Source organism: Neoarius graeffei, chromosome 18 (genome assembly GCF_027579695.1).
Source record: "Neoarius graeffei isolate fNeoGra1 chromosome 18, fNeoGra1.pri, whole genome shotgun sequence".
In the NCBI taxonomy this organism is placed as follows: Eukaryota; Metazoa; Chordata; class Actinopteri; order Siluriformes; family Ariidae; genus Neoarius; species Neoarius graeffei.
The window spans coordinates 54,442,522-54,461,756 of NC_083586.1; the positions used below are offsets into that span (position 1 = coordinate 54,442,522).

The following is a 19,235-nucleotide window of genomic DNA, read 5'->3' on the forward strand; positions in this document are numbered from 1 at the left end:
TGTGGGGCGGGGAGACGCGAGACAACGGCACAGTAAGCCAATCAGAGTAGATTTGGACAACATACGTAGGTAGGCCACGCCTACTGCACTACTGCGCGCTCTTTCAATCGGAAGACCCAGCGATGGCGAGCGGTCAGCCCAGCACTGCGCTTTCACACTGGAAATACAGCCATTACTTTTCATTACTTGAAATAAAAGGCAAGAGTGTTTACGTGCAATGCACATTATGTCGAGGAACAAAGCGTTTGTCCTCGTCAGTGGCCAGTAATTAGTAACAATTTTAATAACTACAGAAATATATTACATTTGATAGATGTCTTATCTCACATTGTCCCACAAAAATATTAATATAGTGTAGATAACATTACTAATTGGTTCTGTTAAGTGTCCATTTCAGTCATTAAACACATTTAACATTCACTTTTATTATGATTACACTAATTGAATTTGATTTTTTTTTTTTGAGGGGGAACAAAATGTAACGGAATAATTACTTTCTCTGGTAATTAGTTACTTTTATGACAAAGTAACTCCGTTACTAACTCAGTTACTTTTTGGGAAAAGTAACTCGTAACTATAACTAATTACTTTTTGAAAGTAACGTGCCCAACACTGGTAGTAGAACCATTGAGAGTAGAGCAGACGAGGAAGAAGTGGTTGAACTTGAACGGAGATGGGGAAGTGTAAGTTTAGTAACAAGTGGCTTGAGGAGCCAAAATACAAAAGTTGGCTAACAACAGCAACTTCAGAATATGAAGCGAGATGTAAGGTATGTCGGAAAGACATCAAGTTAACAACAATGGGCTGTAAAGCCCTTGACGCTCACTCGAAAGGGGAAAAGCATATGCGCTATGCTGCTAGTCGGGCAACAACAGTCCCCAGAGGCAGTTCGATCAGCAGTCAAACTTCCTTGCTTCCTCACTGTTTGTTCATGGCAGTACCCTACTATTAAAATATTGAGAAAGCAGTTAATGTTCTGTTTTCTTAACTGAAGATCAATTTGTTTCCTCACTGTTTGTTTACAGCAGTACCCTACTATTAAAATATCGAGAAGGCAGCTAATGTTCTGTTTTGTAAACTGAAGATGCACATTTTTTATAAAAAAAAAATGCTTTGAACTTAACCTAGAGTGTGCTTTTTTTTTTTTTTTTTTACTGTACGTATTTGTTCCGCGGTAGTGGTCTTATTTTTTATACTCAGTGGTCTTAAAATGGTCTTAAAAAGTATTATTTTTGCTGGTCAGAAATGTGCAGAGACCCTGATTGGTGAGGCACATCGGAATTCAGAGATAACACGAGTGCATGAGGTAACGGTTGTGAAAATAATAGTATCACAGTGGTATATAATGCTGTGATTAATGGAAGTCTAGAGCGTAAGTGGATGTATGCGTCATATGGATGGTGTGTGTATATACACTAGCCTCTAATGCTGCAGCTGGCAGGATGAGCCAAGAAACCAGCTCATTTATTGCCATACTGTATATTGGATGTTCCTCAGGTGTTATTGCGGAGACCAAATCCATATGGCTTTACCAATATACAAGTGATTCATTCACTCTTTATCAATTTGGACTGCATCTTCTGTATTTATCTCCAGATATCACTTTTTGCTTTAACGTCTCCTCCATTCCTCTTTCCTCACCCCTCCTCTGCCTTTTCCTGCAGTGGGACGCCATCACAGAGATGGATGAGCAGAACCGGCCCATCCACACCTTCCAGGTGTGCCACGTAATGGAGCCAAACCAAAACAACTGGCTGCGCTCGAGTTGGATCGCACGCCAGGAGGCACAGAGGATCTATATTGAGCTGCGCTTCACGCTGCGCGACTGTAACAGCATCCCATGGGTATCGGGGACATGCAAAGAGACCTTCAACCTGCACTACCTGGAGACCGACGAGCCTCACGGCCACTTCCGTCCCTCTGACTATGCCAAGATAGACACAATTGCAGCTGATGAAAGCTTTACGCAGACAGACGTGGGCGAGAGAGTTCTCCGGCTGAACACGGAGGTGCGTGAACTCGGGCCTGTGCGCACCAAAGGCTTCTACCTTGCCTTCCAGGATGTGGGCGCATGCATCGCTCTGCTCTCAGTGCGCGTCTACTACAAGAAGTGTCCGTCCACGCTGAGGAACCTGGCCGCCTTCCCTGATACGGTGCCACGTGTCCACTCGTCTGCTCTGGTGGAGGTGAGGGGAGCCTGTGTGATGAACGCTGAAGAGCGAGACACGCCACGACTATACTGCAGTGCCGACGGGGACTGGCTCGTCCCACTGGGCAAGTGTGTGTGCAGCGTTGGCTATGAAGAGAGTGATGGCCTCTGTCTGGGTGAGTCTCTCTCTCTTTCTCTCTCACTTCCTTTTCTACTTACCTAAGGAGAAATTCATTAAAGAAGCCCCCATTTTGGTGCAGTTAGATATGTAGCCTGGTTTTCCGTTTCAGTTTTAGCTAGTCACATTGTGTTTAGAATGAGCAAATACAGACAAATGTACTTTTAATTCATATCAGCATATATAAAACATTTTGTAGATTTTTTTTCAATCTAGCTTAGGGTTGGTTTCTAACAGGAGAGCTAACTGACAAACTATATATTGTAAAAAAATATATATATATATCCTCAATGAGGCTGTAGCTCATACCGGGTGTGTGCGAGTTTGAAATCCGATCAATCCTGTAGGAGGAGTAGCGATTTTTGTGAAGTTGCATGTGACCCCTGTGTAGCTGCAGCCATGGCAGGTGGCGCCACTTGGTGAACAATTCTTGAGTCTTCCGGGTGAGTTTCAGTGAAAACGTCCCAGCAGCTTATGAAGAGTAGCGTTTAATGACAGGTGGCACCACCATCTTGACAACTTTTATGCACACCCTCCTGGGGAACATTGTACGCGAGTTTGATTGAAATCCAATCAGTCCTGTAGGAGGAGTAGGGATTTTTATGCCTCCTCCACCGTAAGGTGCAGGAGGCATTATGTTTTCGGGTTGTCCGTCTGTCCGTGCGTGCGTGCGTCCGTGCGTGCGTCCCGAAACCTTGTGAACTCAGTATCTCAAAGGCTAATGAAAGGAATTTCACCAAGCTTTCACCATTTGTGCGCTTTGGGACGAACATGAACTGATTAGATTTTGAGATCAAAAGGTCTAAGGTCAAGGTCACTGTGAGGTCAAATGTCTGTCCGAAAACCTTGTGAACACAATATCTCCAAGGCAGATGAAAGGAATTTCACTAAACTTTCACCATTTGTGCATTTGGGGACAAAGATCAACTGATTAGATTTTGAGATCAAAAGGTCTAAGGTCAAGGTCACTGTGAGGTCAGATGTCTGTCTGAAAACCTTGTGAACACAATATCTCCAAGGCTGATACAAGTAATTTCACCAGGTCAAGATTACTGTGAGGTCAAATGTCCATCCCCAAATCACAACTTAATAAGGCGTGTAGTCTACTGGGCGGAGGCATCCCCATCGACACCGTTAGCGTCGAGTTCGATCTAGTTGAAAATTGTGGACGGACGACGTCAACGGACAGATGATGCGTAATCACATAAGGCCATCTAGCCTGGCCTATGGTTGGATGAGCTAAAACATGAAAAAGACGTAGCTTGTATTCCAGCTTCTTGATTGACCTTGATTTTTTTAATGGAACTATTTCTAATCAGGAGGGCGGCACGGTGGTGTAGTGGTTAGCACTGTCGCCTCACAGCAAGAAGGTCCGGGTTCGAGCCCCGTGGCCGGCGAGGGCCTTTCTGTGCGGAGTTTGCATGTTCTCCCCGTGTCCGCGTGGGTTTCCTCCGGGTGCTCCGGTTTCCCCCACAGTCCAAAGACATGCAGGTTAGGTTAACTGGTGACTCTAAATTGACCGTAGGTGTGAATGGTTGTCTGTGTCTATGTGTCAGCCCTGTGATGACCTGGCGACTTGTCCAGGGTGTACCCCGCCTTTCACCCATAATTAGCTGCCTGCGATCCTGTAGAACAGGATAAAGCAGCTAGAGATGATGAGATGAGATGAGATTTCTAATCAGGTCGGGAAGTTTGACATAAAAGAGATGAACAACAGAACGCAAAAATTAGCGCTTCCACACATTTCAGATCTGCGTTGCAATGCAAAAGACAGAGTACACCTAGGGACTCTGAAGTAGAGCCCTGCAGTCCCGCGGGACCCACGGGACCCGACGCAAAGCAGTGCGGCGCAGGACAAATTTTGAAAGCTCATTGCGGGTGGGAGGGGGAGTGCACAATGCGGGCGTGGGCGGGAGAGGTGATAAGCTGCAGTCCCGCTAACTAAAAACGTGTTTAAAATAAAATTTTTAAATTATTAATTTATGTCTATCATATATAATTTGTGCTGGATATTTTATTGGCATTAATAAAAACATTTTAAGATGCCTAAATTTGCGGATGTGGTCTAATCTCGCGTACGTTTCCGATTCCTTTCCGCTGTGCCGTGTTTGAGATCTCTGATCATGGCAGAAGAGCAGACTATCTCTGTAAAGCCTCAGCTGTGCATGCTGCCTGGCAACGCGCACCCTCGCTACGTGCGCTAGGTGAAGGATCGGTCAGTGGAGAGCTCATCTAAGCTCAGCATGTTTAATTCCCCAAGCCAATGACAAGAACTTTCGTGAGAAATAACGCGAACGTCTGCATCATGCGGGATTTGCGGGCGGGAGCTGGACAAAATATGGCAGGCGCGGGCGGGAGCGGGACTGAAAATCATAAGGGCGGGAGCAGGACTGCACAATGCGGGAGCGGGACTGAAAATTCTGTCCCACGCAGACCTCTACTCTGAAGAACCAAAATTGCCCACAGTTTTTCCTGCTGCGCCATTAGAAGTCACTGAAACCAGATCAAGTGTGGTATTGGTCAACGATGTAAACTCCCCTATCAGTGTTGACTGAAGTTGAATTTGCTGTGTTTGTTTTGTGAAACTTGCATCACAAAACAGTGAAGTATGGCAAAGTCTAGTGAAATTACCCAGACCAGAACTGTCTGATTCAGTTCAGTTCGTTTAAAGTTCACAAAGAATAACGATCTACATTTCATAATACATTGATTATCCAGTAAACACAAAGAACATAACTCTGATATATTCAGTCCCACTTCCTCTGCATGGGTGAGCGTGTTGCAGTGTTTCCTGTAATTAAAACCTCTTCGCGCTTCCTCTTCCTCACAGTCTGTCTGAGTGAACACATCCTAACATCTGTTTGCTACCACATTCTGCATAACTGTGGAGAGGCTTCATTAGTGCAGAGAAGCGTAGAGAAGTCCCAGTTTTGGGCGACTCGACAGCAGACAAGGCTGGAGACATGTGCTGCAATCGAATGCTACAGCCAAGTTCCTCTGTACGGATTAGGACAGCAGTGATTAAGACATCAGTGGCTGTGGCCTGGTTTATGTGCTGCCTCAGCCCGTGGGGAGGCTTTTCTGTACATGTGACAGAATATGAAATGGAAATGGGAATATCCGCCATCATTATAGCTTCCTCATCATCATAACAGAGCAACTCTGTGATTAGGAAAGTACTTCAGAGGTTCTGCGGCATGAGAGTTGCTTTCTGTCTCGTCTGTGGCGTCCCTTACCTCTCCCTCTCTCTCGCGCTCTCTCTCTCTCTCTCTCTGTCTGACTCTCTTTGTCTTCTCTTTTCAGCCGTGTGCTGATATCGACCTCTTTTCTCCATTACCCTTTCTCTCTCACAAACACTTTTGTGATGCAGCCCAAGACAGCCCATGATGGTAGATCGACTCAGATATGATTCCTGCTTACAGACAGGGATTGTATGCATAATGTAAAACTGGTGGCAAGAGGCAGGACCGTCCTCCCTGTCTTTCTCCTTCTATTCTTTGCCATCTCTGCCTGCACTGCACTGCGATCTGTGGGAGCAGATCACGCCTCAGATTAGGACTGCAGTCGTGCCCACACCTGTCAAAGCCCTCGTCAAAGAGCGCCGGCATCAGGGAGGCTCCTGCTGCAAAGTGAATGTTTAAGTAGCTCTTTCTCTTGCCCTTCTGAGACCAGCTTCGCACTCAGTCTTTCCCTGATGCACTGCTTCTCTGTTTCCATCTCTTTTTTACACCCTTGAACTCAAACATGATGTTTAAATGCTTAACTTCCATTGGATATCTGGTACTTGGGTCAAATAGAGGAAAGGATTAGTCTGGCTAACGCGACTTCAAAGCTCTGCGAGCATTGGTCTGGCAAAGATATTAAGCCCAACCGTTTCCCAAAGGGCATGGTTGACCCGCCTCCCTGAAATGCCTCAGTTTGCTACTGGTCGAAGCCAGAAAAGGCTGTGACGAAGTTTAAACCAATCACATCACTCTTTCCTCTGACGTATGTGACGCGACGGAAACTGCTTGAGTAACAGGAAGAAGATAAATACCTCCAGGGCTGCTCTTTGCTCCGTTTTCAATGAGAACTTCCCGTTGAATGCTTTCAATACAGCATCTACCGCTGTGTCAAAGGCTTGCCGCTGCTCCATGTTCGTAATGTTTCTAATGAATGAAGCGCTTCCGGCATAGATTCTGTAAACAATCTCTGGCTTCCGGTCGCAGTTCTACTACGTCACTGCCTTGAACACGCCTCTACCCAGGGCCGTTGGAGATGCTCAAAGTTGATTGGCTCCCGATTTTTCGGGAGCTTGGAAGAGCTGGAGATAGCTTGCCTTGCCAGACTAAGTTCGCAACAGGCCCCCGTGTTGCGTCACACTTAGGATGGGCGGGCCCAGGCTAGGAAAGGATTGTCCTACTTAGTTAGCCTTAGTGGTATCTACCAATTCTTCTCAGTTTTCTCATTCCCATTCCCACCCACCAGCTCAGCTACCACCTGGGGAGCTTCTGGCAACACACGTGAAGCCAGCCAGCCACATCTATTCGTAATGCAGCTCATGCTTAACTCACTCAGAGGAAACTGCATTCTGCCCTCTTCCACATACATAAGCTCGCAGATGCTCACGATTGGCTAGTGTCAGTATGATTGACAAGGAAGCGACAGCTCATGCTCCTCCCACCCAGAAGCATGGCCAATTCTAACTTCTTGAGCTCCTGGCTATGGATGGCTGTGTCATCGTCAGGTTTTAATATCATGATGTCCCAGCGTTGGATATTTTTTGTCGTTTTTGTGCCACTCAGGAGCTCAGATCCTGGATTTTGTAACGAGGTAAAACCTGTAGAGGTGGTCCTAGTCTACTGTTCAGCTGGCACGAGAACTTTCTTGTCTAGAAGTTCAGCACTTCATGTACCTGACTTTTGCACTTGTTGTACGTCACTGAATAAGAGAGTCTGCTAAATGCCATTTAATCTATGTAATGTAATCTATGTAATCCATGTAATGTAGTCTATTGTACTGGTTTATAAGAGCGCTTTGTTTTTAACAATTAATCCAAGAAAAAAATACGCATCTTGTCCACTGACTTTGTGTGTTTGTAGTTAAATTGTACATATATATACAATTTAACTACAAACACACAAAGTCAGTGGACAAGATGGGTATATATATTTTCTCTCTGCCTACAAGGAGTTTCTTGTCAGCAAAATGACTAGGGATAGTTCGAGTCAATTCACGATTCAATTCAATTCATGACATCTGGGTCACAATTCAATTTTCCCATGACTTTTTTTTTTTTAATATATTAAATGAAAATTTTATTGCCAAAAAAAGATAAATTTTATTTTCCTATTATTTATCAACTTAAGTATTCCTTTTGTTATATAAAATAAGAAACAAAGAAAAAAAAAAACCTTTGTTTCATTTTTTAACAAGACCGTCAATGACGGTGTAGCTCACTCCGGCCCTGTCTAATCTAGAAGGAACGATCTAAAGTGGACCACCTTGCGCAATAAATGTTGTAAGCTATATACACTATCTTATCTCATTTCATTATCTCATCTCATTATCTCTAGCCGCTTTATCCTGTTCTACAGGGTCGCAGGCAAGCTGGAGCCTATCCCAGCTGACTACGGGCGAAAGGCGAGGTACACCCTGGACAAGTCGCCAGGTCATCACAGGGCTGACACATAGACACAGACAACCATTCACACTCACATTCACACCTACGGTCAATTTAGAGTCACCAGTTAACCTAACCTGCATGTCTTTGGACTGTGGGGGAAACCAGAGCACCCGGAGGAAACCCACGCGGACACGGGGAGAACATGCAAACTCCGCACAGAAAGGCCCTCGCCGGCCACGGGGCTCGAACCCGGACCTTCTTGCTGTGAGGCGACAGCGCTAACCACTACACCACCGTGCCGCCCCCTATATACACTATATAGGAGTGATATCCACCCTAGGAATCAGGGCTTTGAACCAGAATTTTTTTCCTATTGGTTCGTTCCGAACAGAAATGGAATTTTAACGTTTCCGGTTTTGGGTTCCACCATTAAATAGACGTTCCCGAACCGGTTAGAACAAAAAAATTTCGTTCCCGGAACGGTTAATTACGTTCCCTGTCAGCTGTTTAACAAATGGCTATAAAGTTATGTCTCTGTCTCATCCAGCTTAAGCCAAATGTAGGCTAATTCTATTACAACCTCCATTAAATAAGACAAGAAATAATTCAAAACAATTATTATTTCAAATGTTGGCGATTTGGATTCTCAGTATGTCTTCCCATCTACACAAACAGAAAAAGTGCCAAAAATGAAAGATAATTCGTTTAGTGTGTCACCAAAGGCTAGTCAGGCCCTATAGAGGGCTACCGCATGACGTCACCGCGCCGCGAGATTTTGTTAGGTGCCATATTGGAAGACCAAGTACACATCTATGCAAGTACATACATACATAAAACAAACTACACCTGAAATGTAGCCAGGGCTGGTTCTGCCCTAATCTGGACCCGGGTGCAACATCGTGCAACCCCCCCCCAAAAAAACAAACAAACACCAGTCTAAATCAGGACAACCATCACATAACTATAAACATTTTATATCAACTATTTTAACTAAATGGGCTATAATAAATAAGCCTGCAGGCAGCCACGGCGGGCTGCCTCAGAAAAGTAACCATTCAATGACACAACTGAAAGCCTGCAGCCACGGCGGGCTGCCTCAGAAAAGTAACCATTTGTCCTACCTTAAAACTCGTTTTGCATTTTCTGCCTCCTTTTTTGTATTTTCAACCCTCCGTTTATTTTCTTTCCTTTTCTGAAAACCCGATTTGTGTCCAGACATTTTGTTCTGCTACCAACGAACTAACTCGTCAGGTCTCGTCTCTCGAGCCCGCGATGATTCCCGTGGGAAGGGCAACAACTGATACATTTTTACAAACAGCCAATAGGGAGGTTGCAACGTTCAGGCTCTTCTTTGCTCAGACACTCAGTAATGGAGACGTGATAGTAGTCCACCTTCCCGCTCTCTCCATTCAGTCAGCGAACGTCACACAGGAAGTGAACCCCAGCGGGTCATAGAAACTTGCGCAGGAGAAGAATGGCTTTTTTATTTGTAGGCTACGGAAACTTTGAGGAACGAAATAAAAACCGGTATTAACCGGTTACCATTATTTTTAATAAGCGTTTCTGTTCCGGAACATAAAAAATAATAAAGTTTCTGGTTTCGTTTCTGTTCCATGTGAAATAGAAAAAGTTCCCGGTTTTCGTTCCTTGAACCGGTTCAAAGCCCTGCTAGGAATACCGACCTATTTGCCAGAAAGAATCCAAAATGGTGAGGAATTGACCGATGAAGAAGCGATTTTTGTTGAACTGCTCATTAAGGCTTAATTAGTCCATAACTTCATTAATAATTTTAATAAAGCAAATCTTGGTAGAAGTTATGTGCACCCTAGGTACCCCTACCTTCATGCCAGAAAGAATCAAAATTGGTGAAGAATTGAGGGAGAAGAAGCGATTTGTGTGGAAATTGCTCGTTAGGGCTTAATTACTCCATATCTTCATTATTAATTGCAATGATGCAAATTTGGGTAGAAGCTGTATGCACCCCAGGCAGACCTACCTTCCTGCCAAAAAGAATAAAAATTGGTGAAGAATTGAGAGAGAAGATGCGATTTTCATGAAATGTGGACGACGCCAGATGGAGGGCGGACAACACATGATGGCATAAGCTCATAGCCTGTCGGCCGGATGAGCTAATAATCAACAATAATTACTTACCCACATTTGTAAAGGTTGGAGTAAAATATAATGGCCTGTTAGCTAAAATATTGTTTTTATTAAAAATAAAAAATGTTAACAAATAGGCCTTTTCTTAATAAATTTTTACACTACAAAAAATTAAAAACTGAATTTGAGGAGAAAATGATTGAATACTAGTGAAATTATCTTGCTGCATGGACAGATATTTTTACTTGATAAGACATCTTAGAATAAGTTGGTTGCAATCTAGAACTAGGTTTAATAATCTCAGAGTTGGTGTCTTGTATTCTTCTAATCGGAAATGCTAGATCGTTTCAACTATTTTTAAGATAGTTCACTTACTAAGAGATAATTTTTTGCAGTGTATGAGCATTTGTGAAGACTGTAGTCAGGATTAAACAGAAAACTACTTCCTTTTCTTCTCTTTTCTTTAGCTTTTGGCAGTCTGTGAAAAGACAGCTCTGATTTCTTGCTCCAAATCATACAATAGCGCTTTCCCATTTTATATCTTTTTTTGTGTGTTTTTGTGGCGTTAGAGCTGTGCTACTTCCGCCTAGTCTGAAGTCACATGTATTCTTGCTATTGTACATTATTGCACTGTCTGCTGTCTAAACAACACAATTACAGCTATGAAAAACGAAAAGATTACACAGCCTGATGATGATCTCAATTCATTTTTTTATCTCATGGATTCGAAGAGTCATAAATTTGTATTCTGATTTATCGTCTCATGATCTATCATGGCATGCCTAAAAGTTACCTATGAATTGTAATGCTAGTCAGCCTTCTGTCTTCCTCTGAGAGAAGAATACTGAGGCACTCAAGGAAGCGCTGATTTGTATTCTCTGAGGCTCAAATCAGAGAAGACATGTTCCAGGTATTTCACCTACAGTGGTGTTGGCTTTCTTCAGCTGACAAAATCTACTGGAACACGAATGTCTTGATCTTTCATTGTCTCTATGACACTGGCACCCTGTACCAGAAAGTGCCGGAAGGCTCTGTGCCCGTCAATACTAAAGATATTGCAGAAATATTTAGCAGACTTTTTGGCAGACAGCCCTCGGATACACATCCTGATCTCATTATACGTGACACTGTTGTGTCCTCATTCTCACCTTTGCATTTCCTTTCAATACTGTACACACACATACACTCTCTCTCTCTCTCTCTCTCTCTCTCTTTTGGATGTTACATTTACAATTTGCTGAGTCTCCTTTCATTTTCTTTTCACTGCCCAAAATTACAATCAAAACATGAAATAACACAGCAACAGAATTGTTATATAGAAATGCTGTAACACCAATTTCTACCTGACAAAAAGCTGGCAATCATGTTTGTTGTGGCATTTTAGAAACAGCGCAAGTCTGCAGTTTAGCTAAAAATAAATAAATAAATAAATAAATAACTATACACTTCAATATACACTTCAAGCTTTGTTCATTAATATATTTTTTCTTGGCATTTTTGTTTCAGTGGCGTACAAACCAAACAGAGGAGTAATCAGAAGTAATTTTCGGCAGCACTCCTCCTGAAAGGCTAATCTACTGTTTCATAATGCTAATCAGTGTGTGTGTGTGTGTGTGTGTATGTGTGTAGTATGTTACAACATAAATATTCTGATTAATCTGTAAGAATGGCTCATTAAATTGTCATATCGTTGCCTTGTAAACATGTAAACGCACATTATTAATAGTTGGTTAATTTTCTAATACAGCAGTAGACATATTTTCATTAACCTGATATTAATATGAAATTTGAAATTGTGAACTAAAAAAAAATGAGTAATGGAAACAGGTGAATTTAAAAAAAAACCTCAAATATCGCAAAAACATTTTGCGCTCGCATAAAGTGATTTTTCAGACGATTTCGATAAAGCAATATTTTGCAAAACTGAAATGGAAACAAACATGTTTTTCACATTTAAGTCACATGACACGATAGGAAGCTCAAATGCAAACACTACCTTTTTGAAAACAGAGAATTCTGTAAGAGCCATCGTGAGAGGAGAAAACCCAGCTTTAATCATCGATAGAACCTTTATTTAAACTTAAATTAAAAAAAAAAAACAGGGTAATTCATCAGTGGCCATACGCCTCTGCTATCAAAAGGAGCGCTGTTACACGTATACAATATACAATAAATAGAAACTAAAAAGGAACTGGTATTTACAGTGTGTCTATGTTCAATATATTCATATTGGTTATAAATGCGAAAAACTATATAAATAAAATACATTAGTGTTTGAAATATAGAATATGAATTATAAACTATAAGCATAATCATAGCATCGCTGAATGGAAACCGAACATTCGCAATTGTGTATCAAAATTTTAAAACATCGCTTTTATTTTTGTGCAAAACTGCAATGGAAACCAGACTAGTGATTTGTAAACGGCAGTAAGTTTTCCTCCAGAGGAAAGTCTTCTTATCGGTAAATGTTTCTCGTTTCTCTGTAGCATGACAGCCTGCATTTTTATTTGTTTGCTTTTATCTTATGAATTTTAAGAAATGAGAGTGACTGGTAAAGGAACTACTGTTGAACTAAATAAGCTGCTATACTCTAAATAGGCTCCACAACTTTAAATGTAACTAATAAATAGCTGAGGAATAAAACACAACCCTAAATGTTTTATTATCAATAAAGGGTGATGCGTCATATTAAAATAGGGAGCACATATATAATAAGATTAATGAATTAAAGTTAATTCTGGCTAAAACAGAAAGGTGTCAGCATTAACTTTTTCAGCAGTTTGTGCTACAGTGGCTCTCCTGTGGGATTGGACCATATGGGCTAGCCTTCGTGCCCCATGCGAATTAGTGAGCCTTCGACATCCATGACCCTGTCACCGGTTCACCGGCTGTCCTTTGGATCCTTGGACTTACTTTTTGTTAGTAGCGGTACTAACCACTGCATACCAGGAGAACCCCACAAGATGTGCCATTTTGGAGATGCTCAGACTCAGTCTTGGCCCTTGTCAAAGTCGCTCAGATCCTTACGCTTGCCCATTTTTCTTGCTTCCAGCACATTAACTTCAAGAACTGACTGTTCTCTTGCTGCCTAATATATCCCAGCCCTTGACAGGTTCCACTGTAATGAGATAATCAATGTTATTCACTTCTTCACCGCTCAGTTGTCATAATGTTATGGCTGACTGGTGAAATCTCTGCAACTGTTCTTCACTGATATTCCCTTAGATGAGGTTTTGATGATGTAACGCATCGCTCCAAAAACTCCTTTAGATGTTCAGTTGAGTTGAGATTTGGTGAGTCCAGGCTTGGAGTACTCAAGCCAAGGACTCAGACTCGAGTCCGACTTGTGCCCTAATTTTAAGGACTCGTGACTTGACTTGGACTTGAGCGCTGATGACTCGGACTTGGATTTGTGCATTAACTGCATTCGGACTCGTAAATTGGAGACGAGGACTCTGATTTTTTCTTTATTTTTTGTAACGTGCCATTATAATTTGGCATAAGATATTTATATCTACATAATTTTTTATACTAATTTCGTGCAAGAGAATGCACATTCACCTGTTCATACGTCATGTTCAGGAACAAACTAACGTTAATGGCGCTAAAATGCCTGGAGAGATGCCCCAGGATTGTCCACTTTGTTTATACAGACTTATCGTGCAGTGGGAAAAAATGCACTGCTGTGTGTTCCATATGTAGAAGAACTATCGAGGAGACGAAGGAGACAACCTCGAACTTCAATCATCATTTGGTAAGACTCCACCCAGAGAAGGAAGTGACACGCTATGTTCATTGCTCTGTTGATAGTGGGTGGGGCTTGCTGAGCGATGGACTAGCTAGTGTTAACCCTCTCTCATGTTATTTGCCCTGCTGATAGTGGGTGGGGCTTGCTGAGCAATGAACGAGCTTTTTATCTGTAGCCTATGAACTAAAATGGCGTAGTCAGGCAGTAATGTTAGTTCAACACAGCAGCAGAGACACTTTCACATAAAGGCAGCAACAGCCACCGTCAAATGGTGCGGTTGGAGTCATGTTCTCGGACTCGACTCTGATTTGACTCAGTTTTCTTGAATAACTTGGACTTGACTCGGACTTGAACACTGGGGACTTGAGACTGGACTCGGACTCGAGGTCTAGTGACTCGACTACCACACTGGTTGAATATGAAGGCCACATCGTTTTCATCCTCAGGAAAACCATTCAGTGACCCCTTGTGCCTTGAGGATGGGGGCAGAGTGATCCTGGAAGAGGCCACATCCATCAGGATAGTAATGCTTCATTATAGGAAAAAAAATGCACTTAATTTGTCACCTAGGTACATATAATTGTGTAGATAACGTCTCTAAAGCTTTTAACCTGTCACCTGTACTCTTGCTATCTCTGTCTCTCTCTCTCTCTCTCTCTCTCTAACACCCACTACCGTACCCCTGAGCGATGCCTCCTCTTGCCACCTTGGTCCATAAGGGCACATGGTTTTCTTTTTTCTTTTCTTTTTTTCCACTTACACTTTAAAGAGCTTTTCTGCTTTGCTTTGGTTCAGTATCTGTTTTCGAGTCGTTCATCTGAAAAAACACAACAGATGAAGCTGTCACAATTCTTTACAGGCGCATTGTCTTACAAACCTGGCTGGTCAGCTTTCTCTGTCTGTCACTAATGTTAGCTTTTACAGAGAGTTTTATAGCTGTCCAAATCTAGTCAAAGATACAAAGCGCTCTGATATTTTCGTGAGAGAGAAAACACTATAAAGTGTGTTTATCTATCTACAGTGATGCTTGAAAGTTTGTGAACCCTTTAGAATTTTCTCTATTTCTGCATAAATATGACCTAAAACATCATCAGATTTTCACACAAGTCCTAAAAGTAGATAAAGAGAACCCAGTTAAACAAATGAGACAAAAATATTATACTTGGTCATTTATTTATTGAGGAAAATGATCCAATATTACATATCTGTGAGTGGCAAAAGTATGTGAACCTTTGCTTTCAGTATCTGGTGTGACCCCCTTGTGCAGCAATAACTGCAACTAAACGTTTGCGGTAACTGTTGATCAGTCCTGCACACCGGCTTGGAGGAATTTTAGCCCGTTCCTCCGTACAGAACAGCTTCAACTCTGGGATGTTGGTGGGTTTCCTCACATGAACTGCTCGCTTCAGGTCCTTCCACAACATTTCGATTGGATTAAGGTCAGGACTTTGACTTGGCCATTCCAAAACATTAACTTTATTCTTCTTTAATCATTCTTTGGTAGAACGACTTGTGTGCTTAGGGTCGTTGTCTTGCTGCATGACCTACCTTCTCTTGAGATTCAGTTCATGGACAGATGTCCTGACATTTTCCTTTAGAATTCGCTGCTATAATTCAGAATTCATTGTTCCATCAATGATGGCAAGCCGTCCTGGCCCAGATGCAGCAAAACAGCCCCAAACCATAATACTACCACCACCACGTTTCACAGATGGGATAAGGTTCTTATGCTGGAATGCAGTGTTTTCCTTTCTCCAAACATAACGCTTCTCATTTAAACCAAAAAGTTCTATTTTGGTCTCATCCGTCCACAAAACCTTTTCCAATTGCCTTCTGGCTTGTCCACATGAGCTTTAGCAAACTACAGACGAGCAGCAGTGTTCTTTTTGGAGAACAGTGGCTTTCTCCTTGCAACCCTGCCATGCACACCATTGTTGTTCAGTGTTCTCCTGATGGTGGACTCATGAACATTAACATTAGCCAATATGAGAGAGGTCTTCAGTTGCTTAGAAGTTACCCTGGGGTCCTTTGTGACCTCGCCGACTATTACACGCCTTGCTCTTGGAGTGATCTTTGTTGGTCGACCACTCCTGGGGAGGGTAACAATGGTCTTGAATTTCCTCCATTTGTACACAATCTGTCTGACTGTGGATTGGTGGAGTCCAAACTCTTTAGATATGTTTTTGTAACCTTTTCCAGCCTGATGAGCATCAACAACACTTTTTCTGAGGTCCTCAGAAATCTCCTTTGTTTGTGCCATGATACACTTCCACAAACGTGTTGTGAAGATCAGACTTTGATAGATCCCTGTTCTTTAAATAAAACAGGGTGCCCACTCACACCTGATTGCCATCCCATTGATTGAAAACACCTGACTCTAATTTCACCTTCAAATTAACTGCTAATCCTAGAGGGTCACATACTTTTGCCACTCACAGATATGTAATATTGGATAATTTTCCTCAATAAATAAATGAAAAAAATATAATATTTTTGTCTCATTTGTTGAACTGGGTTCTCTTTATCTACTTTTAGGACTTGTGTGAAAATCTGATGATGTTTTAGGTCATATTTATGCAGAAATATAGAAAATTCTAAAGGGTTCACAAACTTTCAAGCACCACTGTATATATATATATATATATATATATATATATATATATATATATATATATATATATATATGTGTGTGTATATGTATGTATATATAAGTTTGGAAACACCTTCTGAATTCTGAATTATACCAGCGAATTCTAAAGGAAAATGTCAGGACATCTGTCCATGAACTGAATCTCAAGAGAAGGTGGGTCATGCAGCAAGACAACGACCCTAAGCACACAAGTCGTTCTACCAAAGAATGGTTAAAGAAGAATAAAGTTAATGTTTTGGAATGGACAAGTCAAAGTCCTGACCTTAATCCAATCGAAATGTTGTGGAAGGACCTGAAGCGAGCAGTTCATGTGAGGAAACCCACCAACATCCCAGAGTTGAAGCTGTTCTGTACGGAGGAATGGGCTAAAATTCCTCCAAGCCGGTGTGCAGGACTGATCAACAGTTACCGCAAACGTTTAGTTGCAGTTATTGCTGCACAAGGGGGTCACACCAGATACTGAAAGCAAAGGTTCACATACTTTTGCCACTCACAGATATGTAATATTGGATCATTTTCCTCAATAAATAAATGACCAAGTATAATATTTTTGTCTCATTTGTTTAACTGGGTTCTCTTTATCTACTTTTAGGACTTGTGTGAAAATCTGATGATGTTTTAGGTCATATTTATGCAGAAATATAAAAAATTCTAAAGGATTCACAAACCTTCAAACACTATCTATCTATCTATCTATCTATCTATCTATCTATCTATCTATCTATCTATCTATCTATCTATCTATCTATCTATCTATCTATCTATCTATCTTTAAAAGTCAAGTGTTTGGTTTGAATAAAGGTGAATCGTTTCTCCGGTTGCTTTTGTGGAACATTTGAAACACTGTATTTTCTTGAAGGGTGCCAATAATTTTGAAGCTGACTGTAAATCATTTGTTAATCTCTACCTGTTGAGGTATTAGCGATCCAGGTTAATCAGATAAGTCATCCTTTGCGACGTTACAAACAAGTTCACCGTGCTGTGTACAAGTCCATAATACTAATCATAAAATTTCAAGCCAATCAAGATTTCACAAGATTTTAAATCACTTGCTGTTAAAGGAAAATAATCAACAACAAGGTGGTGTGATGAAGCAAAGTTACTGATACCACAAAAAATAGTGGTAAAGTGATTATTTTCCAGCAAAAACAAATCCTAAAGCTTTATTCCTCTTATTCAACAGCGATTTGAATCACTTATTTTTAATTAATTAAAGACTTTGTACTTTTATCCATTTGTAGTTACGGTAATGTTTTGCTGGCACTGGAGGCTCCTTCCATAGACTTTACATAAGCATAAAATATCACCATATCAATAACTGTGTTTGTTTGAAAACGTTTTTTTAATCCGTTTAGATTATGTGAAATGCCCACCGTACACGACCGAGCTGTTACTATGGAAATGATAGTGTATTACACTGTTTGTTTCTTAAAGTGACCATGAGTTCTCATCTCATCTCATTATCTCTAGCCGCTTTATCCTGTTCTACAGGGTCGCAGGCAAGCTGGAGCCTATCCCAGCTGACTACGCGCGAAAGGCGGGGTACACCCTGGACAAGTCGCCAGGTCATCACAGGTGACCATGAGTTAATGTCGTAAAATATCACGTTTTGTCAGTGATTCTCAAATCGCCTATGTGACTCCAAAACCAAAGTGATGAGTCTCACAGATGAGTTGTTTTCTATATTGAATAAAGTTCTATGTAAATTCACTAATTCAAATAGTAGCCTATTATTTGAATTTGTCTGACATTAAGCAGGCCAACAGTTTTGCGACTCTGCCTATAGCTACGTCAGTTTAGGTTACACTTTCATATCAACGCCACCTCTGAATGTGGAGGGAACGTGGAATGCGGAGAAACTACGAGTAACCAAGTTAGACTGAGCATCAAACTGTCAAAGATAATGGATCAGTGGCTGAAGACCGGGTCAGTCAAAAGAAAAGCACAAGAAACATCCGACACAAGCAAGGACACAGTGCAAAGACACGATGCCTCTTTGTTTGAGAAAACAACTGGATGAATGTGGCCCCCAGTATGAGATTAAAACTGTCCAGTTTGGAGCCAGACATTGCTTCAGTGATTTATCAGAATAAACAGCACCATTCTTCCCATTAAGAGAAGGACAACAATGAGTGAGTTGGCGATACTATTCATAAAACTGTCATTTCATTAGTGTGTAATTTATAATATACTGTTGAAGTAGGCTCGTTGTGTGTCGTTCAGGATATTTAGAGGGTTAGGTGGTCCGAAATTTCTATTTATTTATTTATTTATTTTATAATTTTTTTTTTTTAAATGGATAAAGTGGTGGGTGGCACGGTGGTGTAGTGGTTAGCGCTGTCGCCTCACAGCAAGAAGGTCCGGGTTCGAGCCCCGTGGCCGGCGAGGGCCTTTCTGTGCGGAGTTTGCATGTTCTCCCCGTGTCCGCGTGGGTTTCCTCCGGGTGCTCCGGTTTCCCCCACAGTCCAAAGACATGCAGGTTAGGTTAACTGGTGACTCTAAATTGAGCGTAGGTGTGAATGTGAGTGTGAATGGTTGTCTGTGTCTATGTGTCAGCCCTGTGATGACCTGGCGACTTGTCCAGGGTGTACCCCGCCTTTCGCCCGTAGTCAGCTGGGATAGGCTCCAGCTCGCCTGCGACCCTGTAGAACAGGATAAAGCGGCTACAGATAATGAGATGGATGAATATTCAGTCAGAGCTGCGATTAAAGAAAACAGCTAAACCTTCTGACCAGTCAGATTAGAGAATTGAGGAGCACTGCAGTATATTCATCCATACATCCATTATCTGTAACTGCT

General features: G+C 41.7%; 1 protein-coding gene across 1 annotated transcript in view; it reads left to right on the forward strand.

The window, feature by feature from the left end:
• The window catches only part of epha6 (eph receptor A6), a 458,837-nt gene that overhangs the window by 108,653 nt on the left and 330,949 nt on the right, over positions 1-19,235 (forward strand). The window contains exon 4 of the mRNA XM_060899014.1: positions 1,665-2,325. Within this exon, the coding sequence (XP_060754997.1) occupies positions 1,665-2,325 (661 nt within the window). The remainder of the gene's footprint in view (positions 1-1,664; positions 2,326-19,235) is intronic.